The following is a 26941-nucleotide window of genomic DNA, read 5'->3' as shown; positions in this document are numbered from 1 at the left end:
CTTCCTTCTCTTCATGGTTTTTTTTCCTTTTATTTATGTTTTGTTTATTTATTATTTAGTTCTTTTCATTTTTTATGTGTGTTTGTCTTTTTTCTTTTCTTTTTCTGTTTTTGTTTTATTTCTAAAGGACATTCTAATGAATATTTATTTTGTAATTCCTTTCAGATGACATAACACTGTGGAGTGATTAATATGAATACACTCTTCGTCTGATAGAATCTGAAGGTAAAGGCAACCAGGGGGGAGGCGTGGGGTGCCTTGATGATGGTTGTAGTGGAGGTGGGGTGAATATTAAAAACAAACAAACAAACAAACAGAAAACAAAAAGAGAGTGGAAGAAAGAACTGGACAGACAGACAGACAGACATAGTCATTGATTGTTGTCTGTAAATTTTCTGACAACAAAATTCAATGTAGTGAATAAATTTGAGCTCTTCATTGATTTCTGATATGATTTAGGGATTAAAAGAAGGGCATGCACATGATCTAACTGTAAATAATGTGTATTAATATACCTATCTATCTATTTATCTATATATATATATATATATATATATATATATATATATAAACAGATATACACACACACACATATACATACATAGATATATATGTGTATGCGTGTGTGTGTGTGTGTGTGTATATGTATATATATATATATATATATATATATATATTCATCATCATCATCATTGTTTAACGTCCGCTTTCCATGCTAGCATGGGTTGGACGATTTGACTGAGGACTGGTGAACCAGATGGCTACACCAAGCTCCAATCCGATTTGGCAGAGTTTCTACAGCTGGATGCCTTTCTTAACGCCAACCACTCCGAGAGTGTAGTGAGTGCTATCCATATATATATGTATGTATATATATATATGTATATATATGTATGTGTATATATATATATGTATGTGTATATATATATACACAAACATATATATATATATGTATGCATATATATGTGTGTGTGTATATATATATATATATCATCATCATCATCATCATCATCATCGTTTAACATCCGCTTTCCATGCTAGCATGGGTTGGACGATTTGACTGAGGACTGGTGCAACCGGATGGCTACACCAGGCTCCAATCTAATTTGGCAGAGTTTCTACAGCTGGATGCCCTTCCTAACGCCAACCACTCAGAGAGTGTATATATATACAGTAAATTTTAAAAAAAACGGCAAAAAACACAAGAAAAACCCACAACATGAAGATGTGGTACATGCAAAGTATGAATAAGATGATCAGGGAAGAAAAGAAACGGTGTTTTACGTTTTGAGCAAAGCTCTTCTTCAGAAACAGGAGACAGAGGAAAGTCCAAGAGAAAAGGAAGACGGAGGAAAAAAATTGCCAACATTCTACATGTAGTTACATTTTAGAATGACCATCCACATCCAGTCATTCAAAAATGTAACCACATGTGAATCATTGGCAATTTTTTTTTTTTTTTGTTCCGTCTCCCTTTTCTCTGAGACTTTCTTCTGTTTCCTGTTTCTGAAGAAGAGCTTTGCTCGAAACATAAAACAAGAAGAAAAGCTCATAACTCACTCTTTTGCAACTCAGAGTTTGTAATGCAGAACAATCTTTCAGCTAAATTGTGGGATTTCATGGAAATTGTAAATAACGACCAGCATTATACAAACGATGTCATTCATTTCCAATATTCTGTGAAAAACCATGTCTCACCATGGATTAGTATGGCCCTTGTGGTAACATGAAGGCACCCAGTTGTAGAAAATTTGCTCAAAGAAGCACTTTTGACTTATGCAAGCAAAGTAAATTAGACATTAAAACAATGATGATGATGATGGTGATGATATTGATAATCTACTAACAACACATATTTATAAATATACATATATCACCTGGACTACATTTGGCAAACTCATGTCTCAGTATAACCAAAATATACATATGCATTGTATACCACAATAATGTACATTATACCCGCCCTCCCTCCCTCCCTCTCTCTCTCTCTCATACACACACACATTTATGTATACAAATATACATGTAAGTTTGTCTATGTGTGTTTGTTTCTATGTAAGCTTCAGCTGCATTACTGTCTGCTATATTTTCAAAAAAGATTGCTATCATTACACAAGATGATTGTGGTGGTGTTGATTGTGACTTGAGGAGATCAACTTCCGATAAACATAAAACTTGCGGCAATTATTTCTGGTTATAGCCGTTATTCTGGTGTTATCTCCTAGAGTCCACCTGCTGCCATCACAGAAACAACCTGTTAATCACAGAGGATTCAGTTTCCCCACACCTTCAGTGTCACAGCTAACGAGGAATGAAGGAAATGGCTAACTCAAACATAAATCTGTCAGATCCAATGAGGAAACTGCTGCACAGTTGATTGATCTGATAAACATAATAACTAAATACTCCTCAAATGACATCATGGTTGTCTTAAAACCAAGACAACAGCAGATTAAGTAATTTATGTCTTATGTGGTGGCTTTCTGTGACGTTTAGAGATTTAGATATTCTTAAAGACAAATAAAAGAGAATGCCACGGTAAGAATGCCTTTGATGTTAGGTTGTCAGTCCAATATTGGTTGTCAGTCTAATGTTGTTAGGTTGTCAGTCTAACTAGGACTCAACTAAATTTAACCACTGCCACCATTGCCATGCATTCACCATCATCACTACTGCCAGCCCCACCACCACCACTGTCACACTACCAAAATAATCATCATGCTACCACTACCACTACCACCACCAACAACAACAACAACAGCAACAAGAATTCATGAGGTCTTTTTGTGTGTATTTCTGGATTGTTTCTATTTCTTGGTGGTACTGTTCTTGTTTAACCCCAGGTCATCTAAAACTGAGTAGATTCTATGATCGAAGGCAGACAATTTGGCAATAGCTTGATACCTTTTATCGACTGCAGTGTACTTTTGGAAACAATATTCAATGTATCTTAAAAACTGGCCGAGGGTGGTTAGAGGGAGATTTGTCTATTTTGTCTTGCAGGTCATGTAACTACACAGATGCTTCTTTGATGGCTTGTTGTTGTTTAATTCAGATCATTTCTCTATGACCAGACTTATGGTCCAAGCTGATCCATCCATGACCATCCTGTATTCTTTTTCTAATGGAATATAGTATATCTAGCACTACATCATCTAATGTTTCCTCCTTTTTGTGTTTTTAATTGGTCAAAATGGGTTACAGTTATGACCACCTAAAACTTAGTCATCATCATTGTTCAATGTCCAGTCTCCATGCTGGCACAGGTTGGACGGTTTCACGTGGAGCTGGCTAGTAGAGAGCTGTCCAGACTCCAACTGTCTGTTGTGGCATGGTTTCTATGGCTGGACGCCCTTCCTAGTGCCAACCACTTAGCATGGTGTACCAGGTGTGTTTATGCAGCACCAGCATGGGTACATCTAAGCAGCATCGAAAATGGATGTTAAACCATGAGGATGATATGACTCTAGTGATCATTCCATACCCATCAACCCTATTTCCATCTAAAATGAGGATCCATAACACAGGAACAAGCCTACAAATGTGCAGACAGGCTTTATAGATAATCATTTGACCAGAACTCATATTTGTATTATCCCAAGAAGGGAGCAGGGTAATGTCAGTTTCAGAGAATTAGAACTAAGAGTACAAAGAGATGCCATGAAATGGTAAAATACATTTTATTGCTATCCAATCCATCTTTCTTTATTATCCATTCTGCTTCTCATATCTTTAATGGCATCCTCTAAAACAAAAAAAAAAATAAGAAGCTATATCAACCTCAGCAAACCCTTAACAGTCTTAGAGTTTCCATCAGTGTTCAGTGGCAGGATGTTTCAATGAATTATTGAATAATCGCTGCGAGATAATGACAAATTGGTTAACATAGCAGCAGGAAATATGGAGTTAGAAAAGAAGTCACTGAGCTGCCCTCTTGACACATCAAAGCAAAAAAATAAAACAGAAAAAAGAAAAAGCATTTAAATGACTTCTATCCAGTAACTGGTCCTCCTAAAATTAGCAGTTAAATGTCCCTCAAATCATACATAAATGTCTTGAATAAGAAATAATGCATTGGGAATTATTATTATTATGCAGGATGTTCAAACAACCTAAAAACTTCTTTTTAAATTAAGAAACGAGACTGGAAGTTCATGTGTAAACATCTTTAATCACAGGTCTGCTCAGTCACAATCAGGGAGGATGATTAATGACTAAATAACAAGGATAATTATTTCAAAATTAAACACAATATTTATTATAGTTGCAGATGAATTTGGGATAATAACATTAATTCGTTTTAATTGAATCAATGAAGTTAGTGATTTTTGGTTTTCTTGTTTTTAGTAACTAAATCAACTGTGATTGTGTAACACAATCATCAAAAACACTCCAGTCATTAATTGTCTCATTGTTTTAATGGGAACCTATGATTACATTATCTAATGTGTGTCCTTCCCATATTCAGACAATGGATTATGATTCAAGAGAGATTGGCTGCTATTTTCTAACAACATGGGTGACCATTTAAAGGGTCATTCCTGGTTTGGGATCAATGAAGTACATCTAATGGAATGGTAAATATTTTTTTATTAAATAGTTAAAAGAGGTCATCATCGTCGCTGTTTAACATTCACTTTCCATGCTGGCATGGGTTGGACTGTTTGACTGTGGGCTGACAAGCCAGAAGGCTGCACCAGGCTCCAATATGATCTGGCTAAGTTTCTACACCTGGATGCCTTTCCTAATGCCAACCACCCCGATAGTATAGTGGGTGCATTTTATGTGCCACCAGCATGAGGGCCAGTCAGGCACTACTGTCATCGACCATGCTCAAATGGTGCTTTTTATGTGCTACCGGCATGGAACCAGTCAGGCAGCACTGGCAATGATCATGCTCGAATGGTGCTTTTTACGTGTCACTGGCACAGGACCGATCAGGCGGCACTTTTATCTTTCTAGAAAAATAAGTATTGGTGTTTGACCTGCCAGTAGTAATAGCTGAATATCCTTCAAATCACAGAGTAGCACTTTAGATAAATGAAGGGCACACAAACTAACTGGGCAGCATCGGTGTGGTTCATTGCTTGACCTGCAAGTAAAAACAGCTTCCTGCCCACAAAATCTTGCTTTAAAACCTTAAAAAATAGATGGATGGAGACATTGGATTATGCATCATCATTATTATCATTTTAATGTCTACTTTTCCATGCTTGCATGGGTTGGACAGCATTTATTGAGATACAGCTTGTATGACCAGATAGTCTTCCTGTTGCCAACCCTCACCTCTTTCCAAGCAAGGTAATAATCTCCTCATGGCTAAACATGTTTCCACAGAATCATTTTTTAATGTCTGCACACTACTTGTATAACAGTGACACTCATTTACAACAATCACACCAAGACACAATTAGGACACAAGTATGCACACATATGCATATAAGATGGGCTTCTTTCAGTTTCGTCTGTCTATCAAATCCACTAACAAGGCCTTGGTTGGCCCTAGGCTACAGCAGAAAACATCTGCCCAAGTTGCCATATGGTCAAACTGAACTGAAAACCATGCAGGTGGGAAGCAACCTTCTTAACCACACTGACACCCTTGCATCTTTTCATTGGACAATGTAGATGTATGCACACACACACACACACACTTACAAAGATGTGATGGAAATAGCTAGAAGTTGTTTGATTAAGGGCCTCTGCTCAATTAGAACAACAAGAAAGTGCACATTAAATAACGTAGCCTTTGAAATATTATGTATCAAAAACAGAAATCACCTGGATGTTGGAATTGGAAAAACTTAAATTGTAAAAACACTCAGCCAAGTCCACAAGCTAACAGGGGACTTGTCTTGGATCATTCCATCTCCTAGAAAGAGAAACCTAACAGAAACCCAAACGTTGTGTTGTTCTAAATAATAAATGTTCTTGTCTGGAACAATTCAGGATTTAGTGTATTCTGTTATAGATTTTCTCAATTTGGGACTAGTACTGAATCCTAATTGATTAACATTTATCAGAGAACCAACAGGGGAATCTTTATGTGAAATGAAATAGTTAAACATACTTCTATGATTTCACTATAATGTCATCTATTTTCATTTATATAAACAAACTTACTTCCAAATCTTCATTGAGTTCTTTACATTGGCGCCTTTTCAGACGAAGCTCATCTTGGACAGCATGCAATTTGTCATCCAGAGTTTTCTTTTCTTCCATTTCATGAGCTGGAAACAAGAAAACAAAAAAGGTAGAGTTGTAATGCAACCAAAAAAAAAAAATGACCAAAATTTCTACGAACAACAGATAAAACTTGCAAGGCAAGACACAGCAGCAAAGTGACCAAAGACCTTCATTTCAGTAAATTAATCAACAAAATTAAAAAATTATCTCAGTGCACCCAAATTTTAGTTTGGCATCAGAACAGACCAAGAATACAAAATGAAAACTAATATAAAACAAGAGCACTCAGAGAGCGTGAACCTCCACCAAAGCAACATCAACGTTCTCCCAACGATTAGCCAGAGATGATTTCTAAAATGAGAATATCTGAAATAAATTCGACTGGTCTCACAAACGAGAATACTAAAAATGAACCTGACTGCTCTCAAAAATTAAGGAAAAGAAAACAGAAAAAATAATCCAGAATCCTTGTCCAGTATCAGATCAATCCCCAAATCTAATCAGTCTATGTCAGTCACGAGGCCAAACATCCCCAATAGCTCCATCTAAATCCATCCAGCAGTTCTTGAGATATCTTATCCATGGACAAACAGACAAACAGACGAACATGACTGAAAATAATACCTCTGCCTTCACTAAGGCAGAGGGTAAAATTAAACGAAAAAAGTTAGCTCATACATTTATATATATATATGTGTGTGTGTGTGTGCATGAGTGTGTGTGTTTATATATGTATCTATATGTATTTATCAGTGTGACTGCATGGCCCAGTGATTAGGGTGTCACACTTATGCCTGGTAGATTGTAATTTTAATACCTGGACCAGGTACTACACTGTGTTCTTGAGCAAAACTCTTCATCTCAGGCTGCTCTACAATCACTTCAACACCCAATGTGTGATGCACTGTGTATCTGTTCAAGCAATGTCAATTTGATTGAGAGAATGCACCAACACACAGCACATGCAGTCGATTGCTATAAACAAATTATTTTTACAAATCATTTAACAGAACCTGAACACTCATACCTTGTCTTCGACTGCAGATTCTATCATCTATTTATCTAAGTAGGAATGTGTATGTATATATATATATATATATATATATATATATATATATATATATATATATATATATATATATGTGTGTGTGTGTGTGTGTATGTATGCATGTATGTATGTATGTATGTAGACTCCAATTAGCTGTGTTTTATATACTTCTTTTATGGTCTTCATATATTCATCTTTTGTCATATGTCCAGTCTTCATTCAATATTGAATATCTGTACATCTATAGCTTGGCAAATTGATGTTGATCTCATCACAACTGGACTGGATGATATTGTAGACATTTTTTATGAAAATCAGTGGAGAACTGATCAAGAGATTGAACACATTTAGGTTGATGGAGGTTTTGTGCTTTCCTCTCATATTTCCTGTCTAATTCTCTTTTGTTTCTTTGTGCTAACTGTGTACTTCCATTGTTCTTTCTCACCCTATATACATGTGTGTGTGTGTGTGTGTGTGTGTGTGTGTATTTCTCAAGTTATGAATATTTTTCAAGCTATATATATATATATATATATATATATATATATATATATATATATATATATATATATAATATATATGTACATATGTATATCTCTCTCTCTCACTTAATATCTATATATTTATATGTATATATATATATATATATATATACACATATAAAAAGAGAGAGGGATAGGTAGTGATGTAGATAAACACAATTAAGCCTGACATATATTTATACACACATATATATATATATCCAGAAAGATAAACATACATATGTGTGTGTGTGCATATATATATATATATATATATATATATATATATATATATATATATATATATACATAGAGCATAAAAAATACAGAATACGAAGAGAATACATGTCTTCATAGTTTTATACACACACACACACACACACACACACACACACAGAGGCATGTATTCATTTGTACGTTTATATGTGTGTGTGTGTGTATATATGTGTGTGTGTGTGTGTGTATATGCATTGATAATCATTAGGTTTAGTTTTGTCTTAGAATTTCCCATCATTCTCAAAGGGAAAAAATAAAAATACTTGAGGAATGTGTATCTATGATTCCACAGATATTTAACAGATTTGACAAAATAGAAAAGAAGTTTACACTATTGAAAACCCATAATTAGCTAAACTTTCTATTATTTTAATAAATCCCCTTTAATCCAATTAATGGATTATGTGAAGATTCTCTATGGCTTCCAGCCTTCTGATAGGGTGATATATTTAAAGATACACACACACACACACACACGAACACATTCTTCCATATATATATATATATGTTTGCATGTGCGTGTGTGAATCAATGTTTCTCATTATTGTTTAGATTTTTCTGTTCTTCTGCTTCAATTTTCGATAATAAGGTCATTTCTTGCCTTATAATTGAACTGGAATTAGACACGTTGTCTTGTAGATGGTATTGATATTTGGTTTTAGAGATGTAGTGAAGATTGATTTTCCTAAACATTTTTTTGAATATATAATTAAATTCTGTATAATTCTTAAGTTATTTCACTTTTACTTGAAATAATACTGAACACACATATGTTATGGTAAGTGGAAACTTAAAGAAGTTTGTTCTATATGTGTATGCAAACATGTGTGTATGTGTGTGTGTACATGTGTGTGTGTGTGTGTGTATGTTTGTGTGTGTGTGTGTGTGTGTGTGTGCGTGCGTGCATTTGTGAGTGTGTGTTTGACATCACATAATGAACGAAAACAAGCATCACCATTACATGAGCAGTTTCTTTCTTTTACAAAGTTTTATGAAAACATGCTCCGCAAAAGAGAATTATTACCATGTTTGGAAACAGGTGAGGGTCGGTGACAGGAAGTGTATCCAGCTGTAGAATTATTTATTTATTTATTAAGTATTTACTTAAATTTAATTTATATATATATAATTTAGATTCAGACGAAAATGGTACTTAAGTTGAGGCACCAGAATTTAGTGCAGTATTATCCATACAATTTCAAAATATGGTGATTAGAATCAAAATAAGCAACAAGGATATCCATAGTGACAAATAAAGAGACAAAAATTCGAGGTAAGGGCTTCCAGAAGGAACTGTTCAAATCGATGAAGAATTTGATGTTTATACGAAATGTCAGATGAGAGTCCAAACTTTGAAAATTTATGGATAAATTAGTAGATTAAATAAATATATACAGATTCGGGTGAATTCGGGTAAAGGAATTTACCTGATTTATAAATTTAAATGTATATTTTATTTCATTGTGTGTTTTAAATTATGCTTTGGAATTTGTATTGATTGTCTAGATGTATTTCTTCTATAATTTCCCTTATATATATATATATATATATATATATATATATATATATATATATACATATACACACACAGACACATATATATATAAGCGTATAATAGCATTTATAATGTAAATGTATGTACGCATATATACATACAACTTGGTAGCTTTGTAGAGTGTTTGAGGCACATGGAGAAAGAGTGACTATCTCTCCCCAATTGTATTGGTATCCAGTAGTGTCTATTACTTGCCAAGATTAAACCAAAGTTAATCAAACAATACATGTCTATGAATATTACAGTGTAAAGCAATCATGACTCGAAAGCATGATAGTCGAGATTTTCTTCAAAAAATGCATATTATAGCAAATGAAAATAAAAGTAATTTCAGGAAATTAAAAAAAATTTTTTCATTTCATTTGCACTTTACTGTTTATTTTTTTCTTTTTTATTCTTGAATTAAATAAAGCAAAAAGACAAAGAAAGAAAGAAAGGAAACATGCACTGCTACATGTTTTGATTTTGTAATTCTAGAATGATCGGGAATAAAATATGCAAACAATTTGTTAAAAGTTTTGTTTCAAAGCTTTCCTTTGCTTTTATATGAAGAAGAAAAAAAGTACATTATTTTGTTTTTAGAGATAAAAGACATTTAACATTATAAATTCGTTTATAAAGAATTTACAATTTCCATTGTTGTACATCAGATGCTGGCACCAGCATCAAATGTCTTAGTATTTCTCTTTTATAATATTCGTCGATGTTTTGCTCGCCTAAATCTGCATTGTTCTTCGCAAGATTAAACATCAACAAGCTTCTAAGTTTTATCACCGATATAACAGTCATCAACAACCATGTGAGCCGTTTCTTAATTTGAAAGATCATAATCATTAATATTTAACAATACTTGAATTGCATTCAAGCATTTCATTAAATATTGTAGCTGACATTAATAAATTTATGTTCGAATAAAAGAGTAAAAACAAAATTCAATAAATGAAAAAAACAAATAAAAAAACAAATAAAGAACATGAAATAGCATGGAAAACCTTTGCATTTCAAGACTATTTACGCTTCAACATATGACTTTGTCTTTCTCTTTTTTGTTCCTGAATTATTTTTACAATGAAAAGCCATATAATATCAATAATCAATACTTTGATTTATTGTTTTTTTTTTAGCATATCAGAAATATCAAATATTTAGTGAGAAGTGAAGGAATATGGTAAACTGAGACAATTCATGGTAAGAAGAGTGTATATTCTTCTCAATCAATTTGGTAAAGGAATGAGTATCTTCAAGAGAATTATCCTGGTAAGGAGTATATTCCACTGAGCCATCTGTTGAGCATATTCAACTCAATTATTAATACATTTATTACTTTCCATCTTGAGACTTTATTGACCCTGGAGAATTAACAGTCAAAATTGTCCATTAAGGCATTTGAACTTTGATGTGCAGTATAGCAATATGTACGGACCAAAGAATCTGGCTGCTGCCTCACTGTATCAATAATCAATACATTGATTTTTTGGGTTTTCTTTTAGCAAAACATAAATATCAAATATTTATAGAGAAGGGAAGTAATATGGTAAACTGAGAGAATCTGGGATAAGAAGAGTTTATAATCCACTCAATCAATTTGCTAAGGGAATGCGCATCTTCAACAAAATTATTTTGGTAAAGTAAGGAGGGAAGGGGTGAATCCCACTCAAACAAAATGGAGGCAAGGCTGGTGGGTAATAAAATGAAACAACTCAATACATAATCTGTATGTTTATTTCTTTACTTTCTGACTTCATTGTTACTGGAGGGCTAACAGTCAAAATTGATCCTTAAGTTGTTTGAACTCTGAACTGCAACAATCTGATCTATTGGACCAAAGAATCCAGCTTCTGATTGGTTGTTTTTGATGATAAAGTTTCTGTCGAAAATGTAGTTGTGGAAATTTATTGCCTAACATGAATACTTGCCTGGATGTGTCACACTACACACTCACAAACACATTCACACAGACAGTTACACACATATATAGAATGAGAAATGTAAAGAGGAAGAGAATGAGAAAGGAGTGAGAGACAATGGCAAGCGCTTGTATATTTATTTTTAGATGTGTTTACAAGTTTATGTATGTGAACACACACTCATATAGCATGTTATTCTACAATATATTACACAGACATATATGCATGCGTGTGTGTGTGTGTGTGCTTGTGTGTATATACATTTATATACATTTATTTATATATATATATATATATATATATATATATATACACATGTATATATATATATACATACATATATGTATGTATGTATGTATGTATGTATGTATGTATGTATGTATGTATGTATATGTACACATGCATCTGTGTGTGTGCATATGTTTTTATGGGTGTCTGTATTTCATGTTAAATTTTTATGTCAATGACTCACAAAATCTCTGATAATCAACTTTTTGCTAAATTTTATAATATTTTCGAAATATTCCTAGTATCTGGCAACCACATGAAAACCCTCCACTTCCTCCTCCTCTCTTATTCACTCAATTACTAAGGTATTCTTACAATAACCCTCTCCTTTCTAACATGGAATATTTTGCTTATATGAATAGCCCCATGGTCAAAGTTAATACCAATTTACCCATTCTGCTTGTAATTTTTTTTTCTTTCATCTCAGAAATAATTTACCAAGTGCTGAAAAGGCTCATGTCTTAGTGTTTAGGCAACTGGTCTTTTAGAATGTCGTGGGTTCAATTCTCAGCCCAGGCAGTTCATTACATTTTACTTCATGTTGCACTTGCCCTCCCACCATGCCTTACAAATACGGGTGTTTAATTTATTAAAGCACCTAATTAGTGTCAGTCTATGTTGCAGTAATAACCTTTTCTACTCTAAGCACAAGGCCCGAAATTTGGGGGGGAGAGGGGCCAGTTGATTAGATCAGCCCCAGTACACAACTGGTACTTAATTTATCAACCCCAAAAGGATGAAAGGCAAAGTTGACCTCGGGAGTATTTGAACTCTGAACATAAAGACAAACGAAATACTGCTAAACATTTTGCCCGGCATGCTAACGTTTCTGCCAGCTCGTCATCTTTGTGTAGCAGTAACAATGAGTTAATAGTATGAACATAAACGAAAAGAGAAATATGTCTAACAGTAGACTTCAATATTCTGTCTCTGCCCTATTCTATATTTCCTTAGTGTTTTAATTATATGATCTGATTTGGTATGAAATTTGACTGGTATTTCTGGCAGGTTGCATAACCATGTTGAGGCTTTATTGGTGTTGTAAGTCATGAAATTCTATGAAAATATTGATAGAGCACCAGTTACATTTGATGCCATTTTGATTGGTTACATTTTTTCTTTTCATTTTGTTTTTATTTCATGACAGTACTAATTTTTTTCATTCAAAAAATCTACTTTATAAAAATCTTAATTTCTGAATCATTTTAATAAATTTTTCAAATAGATGTATACAGATAGAGATTTAATTAATTAAATTTATATATTAAATGAAAATAAAAATTTAAAAAACGAAAACTATTGAAAGTAATATGATAATGGACTTACAAGAAAAATAAAATAAAATAAAACATGAAACCAAAAAAAAAACTCACACGTAAACACAATGGCCAAAACTAACAGCAAAAAAATAAAGAACCCAAAAAAATTATTGTTACAAGATCAATGAAATAAGATAAACTTTATTTTACTTTGAAATTTTCTGGTTTAAATTGAAAAAAAAAATAACAAAAATAATAATTAGAATATAAGTGAAGGGAAAAAAAACTAATAATAATAATATGAATTTGAACATTGTATTTATCTGTTATTGATTATTGTATTATTATTCTTTCATCTCCTCCCCTTGAGAATATGAAGTGGAACCGCTGGCTGTCTGTAGCAGCAAATTGAACATCTATTGGAATAATTAATATTCTAATGATTAAACATTTTTATTATATATTTTTGCCACTTTTACCATTAGTAGCAGCAAGAATGACAATATGGGGGTGTAGGGGACAGAAGAATATGAAAACAAAGGTGGAATTGGAAGCAATCATTAGCTACAGCTATGGTCATTTTTCAAAGCAATAATTAGGTCCAGTTTCTGTAGAATGATGCAAACATTTTCTGATAATGTTGAAGAATTGCTTGTGACTATCAAACAGATTTGTTTTGAAATTCAGTTTAATGATGCCTTCAAAATAAACCAGCCTTCATATTGATACTTAACACAATTCTTCTGCCTTACGTGTAGTAGTTGTCTTCCCTTGCTTCATCATTTGAAGGCCTCTGCTTTTTTTTTTCACTTTACGTACGACTCTTTTGGTATGTATGAATGTCTATTGTAAAACAGCAGATTTCATGTGCGTGTGCATGTGTGTGTGTGTGTTTGTGTCTCCTAATCTTCACATGGTATGAATATTGTAAATCAATGCTATTCATTTAAAATATTCTACAAAAACATCATCCCTAACCATAGGAGTGGGGGTGATATTCCTTTCCTAGGCAAGGGGTAACTGTTGGTGACGGGGAGGGCATCGAGTGGTAGAAAATCTGCCTCAGTAAACTCCATCTGACCCATACAAGTATAGAAAACTGGACATTAAATCAATGATGATGATGATGATTAAACTACCTTAAATAGTAGCAGTGATGTAAGATATGACTAAACATGAATTTCTTCATCATTATTGTCCAAAATTCAGATGTGTACAGGTATATAATTCTTTCCACAACAGGTAGATAATGCACAAGCCTAGGTGTTATTTCATGTTCATAATCATGTGTACGTGTTTCTAACCATAGCATAGAGATAAGTAGAACCTTTGAAGTGAAATTTCATTAAAGGAACACAGTAGAGAAACTCTTTGGATTGAGTGTACAGGTGTTGGAGTGGGATTACTTATTCCATCAGCTGTTTTGAGTCAATTTGGCTCATGAACGCCTTGGAAGAGGACCAATATGCAGTAAGCATTCTTTGAGGTAGATCGCCCTGCCAACAGCTTCAAATACTGTGCAAGATATCGGGGATGCTTCCCTTTCTTCTCTGAGTATACCATAATAAATTGTTTGCCATGTTAACTTTGCCCTTTTGCCTTGATCTTTCCTGAATTCTATAGAATGAGTTTCAGTTATATAATAAAGTTTCCAGAATAATCTATGAACCTGTCCCAATAACAATTGGCTTTGTAGCATTGGTAATGAGTGAGTGCTAAATGCTAGAGAAGTGAAACAATGTCTTATGGTATGCACTCTCATTTCACATTACGCTGCCTTTTCATATCATCCACATTGATTCTGAGATTCAACTTTGCATATGTCAATGCCCAACATATCACTCACACACAGAAATCAATTCAATCCTTTATTATGTTTCCTTCTCAGCAATTATTCAGTCAAATTCCTATTCATAAGACAAATCAAAAACTGACTGTTTCCAGGTTTTGAAATAAAAATATTTTTTTTATCCATATGACCATTTATGCTGCCCACTATTCCGGGGAGTGTTGTCTAGGTAAGAGTCTTTAGACACCTCCTCCAAAAGGTCCTCTCAGAAACAACTGACTTCTCAATGTGAAGAAATAGTGATCCTGACTCAGAGACATTTTCATTCATTGTATTGATTCCAAATTTTGGCACAAGGACAATAATTTGGGGAGAGAGGCAAATCAATTACAGCATCATCATCATCATGTAACATTCGTTTTCCATGTTGGCATGGGTTGGACCGTTTGACAGAAGCTGATTGGCTGAAGAGCTGCTCAGGATCCATTTCAGTTTCGGCATGATTTTTAACTGCTGGATGTCCTTCTTAATGCCAACCACATCAAGAGTGTACTGGGTGATTTCACACAGCACCACCACGGGTGCTTTTTATGTGGCCCCAGCATCTAAAAGCCTGTAAGATTAAAGATGCTCAGCTTGAGAGGGTTGCAGTCAACCCGATAGGATGAAAAGCAAAGTTTACATCAACAGAATTTGAACTCAGACCATAAAGACAGACGAAATACTTCCATGAATTTTGCCCAACATGCAAACGATTCTGCAACCTCACCAACTTATTTTCAAAACGGATGACATGACGGCTGGATAGCAATAGCTATGATTTTCTGCCTCGACATTCAAGCATCCACTTACAAGACATTGGTCTGATTCTACCACAGGCTCACCACACACTGCATGACAACCACAACAGCCAATGAATGTCCAATTCCATTTGCACACTTACATTTGCACATGACCCCAAGGGAATTACTGGGTCACAGTAAGAAATATTAATAACTGCAATTAATTTTGTTCTCTTACACTCCTCAGTATGATCTCAAAACTGATGAGAGTTAGAGACTTTAGATAGGTCATGGTTGGAATGTACTTGATTCCACTGGTAACCTCAATTAGAGCTGACCTGGGATTAAAACAAATACCCCAAAAAAGGCAATGGAAACAGTTAGAAACTGACCAAAGCCGTCTACATACTATTTGGTTCTACTATAGTGTTAAATAGATATTAACAGAGAGCAAGCAATTTACAGAGAAACACATCATTTCTATGACAACCGCTACAGCATATGAACTTTTCACCACTTCCGCCTCCTCCTCCCTATTTCTTTATCTCTCTCTATCTCTCTCCCCCTCTCACTCTCCTTCATTCTACTTTGTCATTTGACAGTTCAACATGTTACATTATTCACACACAGGTATCCCTTTCTGGAATGACATCTCCCAAATTGACCACATTCTCAGCAATTTTCACCAATTTCTTCTAACAATGACATTAATAGGAATAGATTGCCCAAGACTGCACATTCCAATTTTAAAAACAACAGTAGGTTCTAACTAAACTCAACTCAAATGCATATACTGACCAAATAAGTTTTCCATTCAATGTCAAATGGAAACAGCTTCCTCATATTTCACATATTTTCACACCAATACAATTATACTTTATTAATATTAATCCGATTAAAATGATACAGATGTGAAATAAGGATTGTAATTTGTAATATTTGGAAATGGGTGTTAAAACTAGCAGAAATAATCTGTAAATATGGAAACTGATAAAGGATAACATTGAGGTTGAAATGATTTGTATGAAGGCAGCAAATGGCTGAGATGGAAGTTGGAGTTTGTATGTGAAGGTTGTAATTGGTTATGTAAAAGATTGCAGTTAAACGAATGTCACAAATGGTTGAGTGAAGGTTTCAAATGTCTGAGTGGGGTTTGAGTTCCATAAGTTAAGATAGGGGTTATTAGAATGTATGTTGCTTGCTGCTGGTTGCGTAAATTATTGTAGTTGATTTTTAAATGTAGGCTGCAGTATACTGATTGAAGGTCATATCTGAAAGAATGGAAGCTGAATGTCTGTGTGTGAACATTACAGCTGAAGGAATCGATGTCACATTTGGTGAAATAGAAAAGCTGTAGGTGACAATATTGAAGTCAGAATATAAAAAAAAAATGCAGCAGTTACGTTTGACAGTGTGAAAGTCGTAGCTGAACAAATAAAAGTCACATTTGATCAAACTGAAATGATAGGTCATCACAGTATAGCCAAAGCAGTCAGTAGATAACATTTAGCAAAATGCAGGCAGCAGCTGACCAAGGATAAGTGACATTTGATCAAACACAGTGTGTGGATATCGAAGGTGAAGTCTGAAAAATCTGTCAAAGCTGATTTTGTGCAACTTGCAGCTGATGCAAATTTACTGTTCTATGCAAATATAATAATCAACAGATCCATATTTTAATCATAAACGTTTTCTAAATTAGGTAACTAACCTGAAATCATTTTAATGAATGGGACTCCCATTGAGATTCTGCTTAGACCATTGTATGTGTCTTGTATGTGACCAAATTGGAGTCAGAGTGATTTGTAGCTGCTTTAGATGACCAAGGGAAGATCAGGGCTGATCAAATAAAAGTCGAAGCCATTTTGGAAGAATATTTCAGTTCCTTAGTTGAAGATTGTGAAGGACCATTCTAAAAGAGCACTAGAGTGGAAAGGGCTAATAGCAGCTAACCTCATATCGCTGACACTTTCTTTGTGGCTTAGCAAGGATTACTTAGCAATTAACAGTGTCAGCGATATGAGGTTAGCCATTGGCTATTTGGTAACTGGATATCAGACAAAAGATCAGTCAATTAGCCTCACATGCTCTTCAGAGACGGTAGGTATGAGAAAATATGGCTCTGAAAAGAATGTGACGTTACTTAACCCTACTGTTATCTACATCCAGTTATGTAATATCCATACAGAAACCTGGTGCAGCTTCCCAGCTCTGCTCAAACTGCCCAACCCATAACAACAAGGAAAATGGATGTTGAAGGATTATGATGATGATGATGATGATGATGATGATGAAACAAATTGGTAAGTTTGACTAAAAGGGATCTACAATACTATACACTTTGATTAATATCCCACTCTACTGACATATTTTTCTGACTTGTTGATTCCTTTTCAGACTATACATGAGTGTGTGTGTGTGTGTGTGTATACATACTAATAAATAATTAAATCATACACACACATATGTATGTATGTATGTATGTATGTATGTATGTATGGGTGGATGAATGGATAGATGCATGCATGTGTTAACACTTGTTGAGCAGAGCAGTATTTTAAATTTGAGACAGTCTCCAACAGCTCAGACGCTGAGTGTGTTAAGATGTCTCTCCAACATTTACAGCAAGAATTCTTTCATTCCAGTTATCTCATTTATTTCTAGTCAATTCCATATTATTTATTGAAATTCTATTTTTAATCTATACATTCTTTTATATGTACGTTTGTGTGTATATATGCACACACACACACACACTCAGATATACACATGTATCTGTATAAATATGTATATATTTATGTATATATATGTAGGTGAGTGTGTGTAATTTTACATATATATATACATGGTGGTTGTCTACTCCTTACACATACATATATGCATACATGTATGTATAAGTATATATGTATATATACATATATGTATGCATATAAACATTTTCAATTGTACTTCTTAATACCCCATTCTTTTCTGTTTTTCTGAATATGTTGTGCCATTTTTTCGTGTGAGCCATTTTCTGATATTTTTTGTTTGCTTTTTGTTTCATTTATTTCTTCATATCGGATATAAATAAATAAATAAATAAATCAATAAACAAATACAACATTGAACAACGTTTTATGAAATTAAAATAAAATTTAAACTTCATTTCAAAGGTGTTTTTTTAGTGAAGTAGATTTATGTTGCCATTCTTCATTGCACTTGTTCACCTCTCTTGTAGAATAGTCATGCAATATACCAACATACCCACACACATATGTATAAACATACATATAATATATATCCTTATATACACAGACTCACGTATGTATGTATATATATTTTATGTAATATATACACACAAATATATACATATAAACATGTTCATATGAATACACATATATATACATATATACAATTTGTTATGCACATGCATACACACATATATATGCATATATATATATATATATATATATATATATATATTTCAATATATATATATATATATATCAATATATATATATATATATATATATATATATATATATATATATATATGCACCCACAAACTTATATAATAAGTGAGGGTGTATTTGTAAATTATTACAGTATCTTATAATCATTGTCTTATATATGTATATGTATATATATCAATATCTCTCCCTCTATGTATACATGTATATATGTATGTGTGCGCGTGTGTGTGTTTCTACATATACACACGTGTGTGTGTGTGTGTGAGTGAGTGAGTGTCTATAATGAAAAATCAAAATGAAACTTGGCTATGTATGCATGTATATATAAAAAGCTAAGATATGCATAAATACAAACATATGAATGTAAATTTTATGAATATGGCTATGTTTGTATACATATATCCATACACACACACACACACACACGTCTGTGTGTATAGATATATATGATAATTTCCAAATACACACATGCCCATACGCATTCAAACTTTCATACTTACACACATAAAAGTATCACACATAGGTGTATATATGTCGTAAATTACCTGCAGACATCTATAATCATATTTGTACAAACACAGTCATTATTTCCCACTGGCAAACAATGAATATTATTTCAGGTAGTTTCCATTTTTTATGAATAATATATCATTTCAGGAGCTCTTTACACACACACACACACACACACACACACACACACACACACACACACATTCATGCATATGCACTCTGATACTGAGTCACATGTAGTTACACCAATATAATAAAAAAAAACATGTTCGCATGCACACACTCTTGCAAGCAAGCACACACAATGACATAAACACATATACAGACACACACAATCGCACAAATATAAAAAGTAATGTGCACACATGCACACACACACAAACATAGAATGACATCAGTGAAGTAAAATAAACACACATATGCAGTACACATATATACATACACAACCAGCCAAGCAAACATACATACAGAAATAGTGAGACAGACACACTAATACAAATGGAAAAACATACACACAGACATACACAAAGAACACACTAAGAAATGAATTACAGCCAAATACACACACACACACAAACACACACACACACACACACACACACACAAAGGCACACTCTTGTTATAACACACACACATAAGCATACAGACACACACATACATGCATAAGCTTGTATAAACACACACACACAAATTCATGGACAGACATACAGACACACACACACATGCACACACACACACACATAGATACACGGACACACACACAGATGAATACATGGACCTACAGGCAGACACACACAGATACACGGAGACACATACAAACACACACACACACACACACAGACGAATACATGGACAGACAAGCACACAGACACACGTACGAATACACAAACACACACACAGGCATAAACAACAGAAAATATAAAACAAACATTTATATTTTCAAAAATTTCCAAACAGTCCTGGCTGTGTGGTTAAGAAGTTGGCTTTGCAACCACAGGATTCCAGGTTCAGTTCCACTGCATGATACCTTGAGCAAGTGTCTGCTGCTATAGCCCCAGGTCAACTAGTCTTGTGAGTGAATCTAGTAGATAGAAACTGCACAGAAGCTCATCATATGTGTGTGTGTGTGTGTGTCCCCACCCCATTACTTAACAACAGGTGTTGTTTGCTTACGTCCCTGTAACTTAGCAGTTCAGCAAATGATACAGATCGAGTAGGTACCAGACACAAAATACAACTTATTCAACTAAACCCTTACAAGGTTTTGCTCCAGTATGGCCACAGTGACTGGAATAAGTAAAAGATGAAAAAACAACATACACCCATCGCCATCAAAATCAATTAAAAATACCTTCAACTTTGACATTTAAGAATTTTATTTCCCTAATTTTGGCAAATTCTTTCTTCCACCATTTTTACCTTTTTCTCTTCATTCCGTTGGTTCTCGGTTGCTTTGTAAGTCTTGTCTTTATTTTTTCTTAACACATTTTCTTTATTCAATTCCATTTTGAATTTGTGTGTCTCTCTCTTTGAGATATGTGATATATTTTATGAAACTGTGTCTATTGCAAAAGTAATTATTCACTTTTCCCCACAGTCAAACAATACCTTCGTTCGTAAATTTCATTTGTTATTTTAACTTTCAAAAATACTTTTTTCCTTTCTTTTCTTCTTCGTCTTTTTTCTTCCTGTCCTTCTACTTTACTTTCCTCATTATGTGTTTCTCTAATGTTAGCTTTTTTTGTTTTCCTATCTCTGAATATATAACTTCAATTTCTCTGTTAAAGAATATTTTTTCTCTGCATGAAATTATGTACAAATAAATCTTCACATTTACTTTCTCTAGAACAGAGCAGTATTTCATGTCCAAATTCAAGACTTTAGATTCCATCCTCATGTAGTAGGTAGACTTGACTTAACATTAAGGATTTACCAGATACAAGACTCCTATAAGGCAATACACACACACACACACACAAACGCAACTGTTCGGGTTGTGTTTAACAGTTTCCATAAGAGGAAAAGAAAACACAACGCTTTTGGATTTGGTTTGCAAGATTTTTTATGTGATTTCGTGTGTTGAAGCATATTCTGTTGTGTCTGGGGAGAGTCATTTTCTTATCGTGCCTTAAAATTTAACACACTCACCGTTAAAATTTTCACTTATTATTTTTATTTTCCTAAAATTTTCGTTGCGTCTTGCAACCTTAGTCAAGACTATTGAAAAGGTTGCAAGACACAACGAAAATTTTAGGAAAATAAAGATAATAAGTGGAAATTTTAACAGTGAATGTGTTAAATTTTAAGGCACGATAAGAAAATAACTCTCCCCAGACACAACAGAAAACACAACGTCTTATTCAAATAAAATATTTTAAAAAAGAGAATCAAAAACCATCAACTCCATTATGGTTGGAAGATAACAGTTTACTGAAAATAGCTGCCCTCACATACCATCCTGGTCTCAAGACAGTTCAGATACTGGCACATGCATTCCTTGCTGTATTACTAGGAAGATATTCAAACATTTCTATGATTTGGGCTACCAGCTTGATCTTTGTGTTACAAGCACAGCGGTTGGTGTCTTTTTTTTCAATTGCAGCCTACACATAAGTAATCCACATAATTACAAATGGGAGAATGAATGAAGAGGCCAGAAATTGAAGTCATAGAAATTCTCTGACAGCCACCTCTGACTCTTTCCAGAGATATGCCAAAGATACAATCTTCCAGCAGTAGTCTTATCCAGTCAGAGTTTGACCACAGTCTCCAGCACTTTCACATAGCTCTCTGGATTGAGCTTCAGGCCCTATTCAAAGATATTGGGCATTTGGACACAGTTAAAACGCTCGCCATGTTCCTTCTTGCTGGTCATTTCACATCTTACAATCTTTAAAGTGTTCACAGTACATTGAGCAGCAGTCATGATGTCAGCGCTTTGACACACAGCATGAATCATCATGACAGAAGTAACTATTTTCCGATATTTCCCTAGTTTCCAGCCATCCATGTCAATTAGCTTTTTCTCAACTACAATTGCAATCTTTATGCTCTCCAATGCTGTCCGTTGTTCACCAATACATCAAGTTGTCACCCCAAAAAGGAGGCATAAAATGTTGCCAAATGTAACTAAAAAAAACCTGCATTATATTGGTATATACAACTCTCTCTTTTACTCTTTTACTTGTTTCAGTCATTTTGACTGCGGCCATGCTGGAGTACCGCCTTTAGTCGAGCATATCGACCCCGGGACTTATTCTTTGTAAGCCTAGTACTTATTCTATCGGTCTCTTTTGCCGAACCGCTAAGTGACGGGGACATAAACACACCAGCATCGGTTGTCAAGCAATGCTAGGGGGACAAACACAGACACACAAACACACGCACATATATACATATATATACATATATACGACGGGCTTCTTTCAGTTTCCGTCTACCAAATCCACTCACAAGGCTTTGGTCGGCCCGAGGCTATAGTAGAAGACACTTGCCCAAGATGCCACGCAGTGGGACTGAACCCAGAACCATGTGGTTAGTACACACACACACACAATGTGTTGCCAGGTATTGAACTCACGACTTTACAGACGTGAGCCAAATTCCCTAACCACTAAACCACGTGCCTTCATGCTCATTAATTAAGACAGCAAAGTTCCAACTATAAATAAGAATAAAAAGGAGAAGATCTGAATTAAAGAAAAAACAATATTCCATAAAGTTGTTGGCAGAAAGTGATTGTGTTGTTTCCCATCTCCCACACATAAGGTATTCTTTTTACATAACCTTTTAGCATTTAAATATTCTATAAGTTTTATGTTCAAGCTGGCTAGATCTGGCCTCTCATGACTATCCTACAGTGTCCTTTGAAAAAATGAACAATCACATCATCGAAACCTCAAAAGCAATGAAATAATAAATGACTGATTTAAAGTGACGTGAACACACAAGCATTGCGTTCGGCAGATTAATCAAAGTTCTGAAGGGGCTAATCTACCCTGAGTCTATAACAAAATACATCAGGACCCTTGGTAAAAGAGAAAGAGAGATGAGTTGTTCCTTCGCTCTCTGATGCAGAACTGCAATTAAAGTAAAGCTCAGAGTGGATTATGGGATACGTTATTGCCAAGAAGATCCGTTTTTCAGTGATGCAGAAATATTAACAAAAACATATAATTCCTTTAGCAGAAATATTAACAAAAACATATAATTCCTTTAGACATAGTAATCATAAATAACCTATATGTGTGTATATATATATATATATATATATATATATATATATACATTTTCCAAATTGCCAGCATATATGCATGTGCATGTATATTTATCTATCTATATATATATATATATATATATATATATATATATATATCTTTATATACACAATCATATGAATAATATAAAACTGAAGAGATTTTTTGACTAAATAAATGGAAAAAAATAATGAAACATTTATTAATAAAGACTTTTTCTTCACCCCCACCCCCTTCCGTGTTGTGTTTATTTTTCACTTTCTCTTAGAATTAGTTTCCAAAATATCCATTTCAAATACTTGATTTTTCAAATACATCTATCGATCTTTTGCTGCCTTGTTGCCTTATTTCAAAATATTCCATTTCCCAGATATTGGTTATTCTTCAGATTTATTTAGTTATATGTTCTTGTGTTGATGTTGTGTTTTTGTTCCTTTTTCTCTCTCTTTGTTTTGTTTTTTTTATATTTTGCTTTTCTTTTTGTATTGTTTCTCTATATTTCTTTTATTTATTCTTTCCGATTTGTCTTATTACAAGAATTCTAATCTGCAAATGAAGCTATGCACTAATTCTGTTCCTACTGGGATTATCTACAGGAATGGAAAATTAATTGAATTTTGATTCAATTTCTTTTTTTTGTTTTATGTTTTGTTTGTATTTTTTTGCAGAATTATTCTTTTGCAATACTGGCCTATATTTCCATTGCAGCCAGCATCCACGGTATACTAATATTACTTCACATGCATACCGTTTCTCTTTCTCTCTCTCTCTCTCACTCACTCTCTCTCTTTCTCTCTCTCTCTCTCTCTCTCTCTCTCTCTCTCACACACACACACACACACACACACACACACACACACACACACACACACACACACACACACACACACACACACATACACACACAAACACAGATGTACAACTTAGAACTCCACAGACATTGCTGTACACAGAAACATAGAAATCAAAAGGCTGCAGCCACCATCATTGCTACATCATCAGCAGACCATTCGATGGAGGGGTGGTGTCAGTGGTTTACAGGCTATATATCTAATAAATATCATTATCGTTGTTGTTGTTGTTGACATTTTCATTACTGTAATTAATATTATTGTTGTTGTTATTATTATTATTGTTGTTGCTGTCGTTATTATTATTACAATTATTATTATTATTATTATTACAATTATTATTATTATCATTATTATTATTATTATTATTATCATTATTATTATTATTATTATTATCATTATTATTATTATTATTATTATTAATATTGTTATTAATATTATAACATTGTTCTTTTTTCATCTTGCTATTATTTTTATTATTATTAACCTCATAATGTTTTTTTTTCTTTCTTCTTTTATTAATCTGAAAGAAATTAATTTCAAAAACAAAACCATTATTATTATTATCAATATTGATTATAACATAGCTGCATATCTTCATTTGCAGCAAAGTGGTTTCGATGGTAATATCAGACTTTATACCAGACTCTGGTAATTTATTTCATTGAAGCTGGGAAAGATGAAGAGTAAAGTCTACCTCAGTAGGAATTGAACTCAAAATGAAAACAGCCATTGATTATGCAGTGTAAAGTGATTCAACATGTCTGCCACTTCAGCTTCATCTGCCAATAATGTTAATATTGGTTTCACTATTGGATCTGACTTGCTGGAGGATTGCATGAGCTCCAATGTCTGCTTTGTCATGGTTTCTATGGCTGGATGCCATTCCTAATAGCAACCAATTTACAAAGTGCCTTAGATGCATTTTCATTGACATCTACGTTAGTGAGGACATGAAGTAACTTGTGGAACAAGAGCCCTCAATTGAATGGAGGTGTGTGTGTGTAGTATTGAGGGAGGTGGTTTTCATGTCAGGTGATGAGAGATTAAAATAAGGTAAAGCAACAGGTACAGGTGTATTGATGAAGAGGAGATACATGGCTCCCCCAGCTGTTGAGGGAGAAAAAAACTGAGAGTTGGGGGACGTACTCTCAAAATATAATGTGAATAGAAGAGAGAGAATGAGGATAAAGAAACAGAGAGGGTAGGGTAGGTAGTAGGTAAGTTCAAGAGTATGCAAAGAGTGTGATAATCATTAACCATCAGGCTAGAGATGTGAGCAGAGGTGGAAACAGTGTAGGGGACACACAGATGGATAACCTGGTCAGAAGTGAACGTCAGTTTGGTGGTGGAGAGTGAAAGGCATAACTGGACAGAGCAAACAGAAGTGAGTACATAACATTGCAGTGCTATAGAGTTTGTAGAGTACAGAAAAGTAGAGGACATAGGAGTGCAGTAGCATGCAGGCAGCATCAAGTGTTTTAAATGTTATTTATCAAATATGAGCACAAATGCAGGACAGGTTAGTAAATGTGAGGCACTCAGCAGTGTTGAGTGATGTTGTTGCTTTTTTTCCAAACATGATATGGTTTATGTATTATCAATATATTAATCCATTATAAGCTGACCCCCATTTAAAAACTTTGAACAATTCAAATTCTTTGACACAAACAGGGACAAACACACAAATTCTGTGTGTACGTGTGTATTTGTTTGTGTATATGCAAGTGCGTGTGTATGTTATAGATCTAAATGTTATAGATCTAAATAAATGTAAATCTATATGTGGGTGTAGATATATATGTATGCAATGTATATATACATCAACACACATATATACATATATATATACATACACAGGTGTGTGTGTGTACATGCATATGTAACTGTCTGTTTATGTATACATATTCATATGTGTGCATGACTATGAATCTTCATATAAATACATGTATGTGTGTGTATGTGGGTGGGTGGGTGTATATATATGTGGGTGTGTATGTAAGTTGGTGTGTAGATGTCAATAACAAATTCTTATCTTCAAACTTCAAAGTAGAATTTCAAAACAACAACAACAACAACAACCATATTAAAAGAACTGTTTGATATTCCCTTTCCTGACATGGTAATTTAATGAAGAACTTTCAACCTAAATGATTACATTTTCCCTTTGATATATTTATATATATATATATATATATATATATATATATATATATATATATATATATATATATATATATATATATATATATATATAT

General features: G+C 33.7%; 1 protein-coding gene across 1 annotated transcript in view; it reads right to left on the bottom strand.

Annotated features, from left to right (window-relative positions):
* LOC106867248 (coiled-coil domain-containing protein 39) overlaps nt 1-26941 on the bottom strand; it is a 798380-nt gene that overhangs the window by 360071 nt on the left and 411368 nt on the right. The window contains exon 17 of the mRNA XM_089366422.1: nt 6124-6230. Coding sequence (XP_089222548.1) covers nt 6124-6230 — 107 coding nt within the window. The remainder of the gene's footprint in view (nt 1-6123; nt 6231-26941) is intronic.

Source organism: Octopus bimaculoides, chromosome 19, assembly GCF_046866305.1.
Source record: "Octopus bimaculoides isolate indiv1 chromosome 19, ASM4686630v1, whole genome shotgun sequence".
In the NCBI taxonomy this organism is placed as follows: domain Eukaryota; kingdom Metazoa; phylum Mollusca; class Cephalopoda; order Octopoda; family Octopodidae; genus Octopus; species Octopus bimaculoides.
The sequence above is the reverse complement of the archived record's forward strand: the minus strand, read 5'-3'. Positions and strand labels throughout refer to the sequence as shown.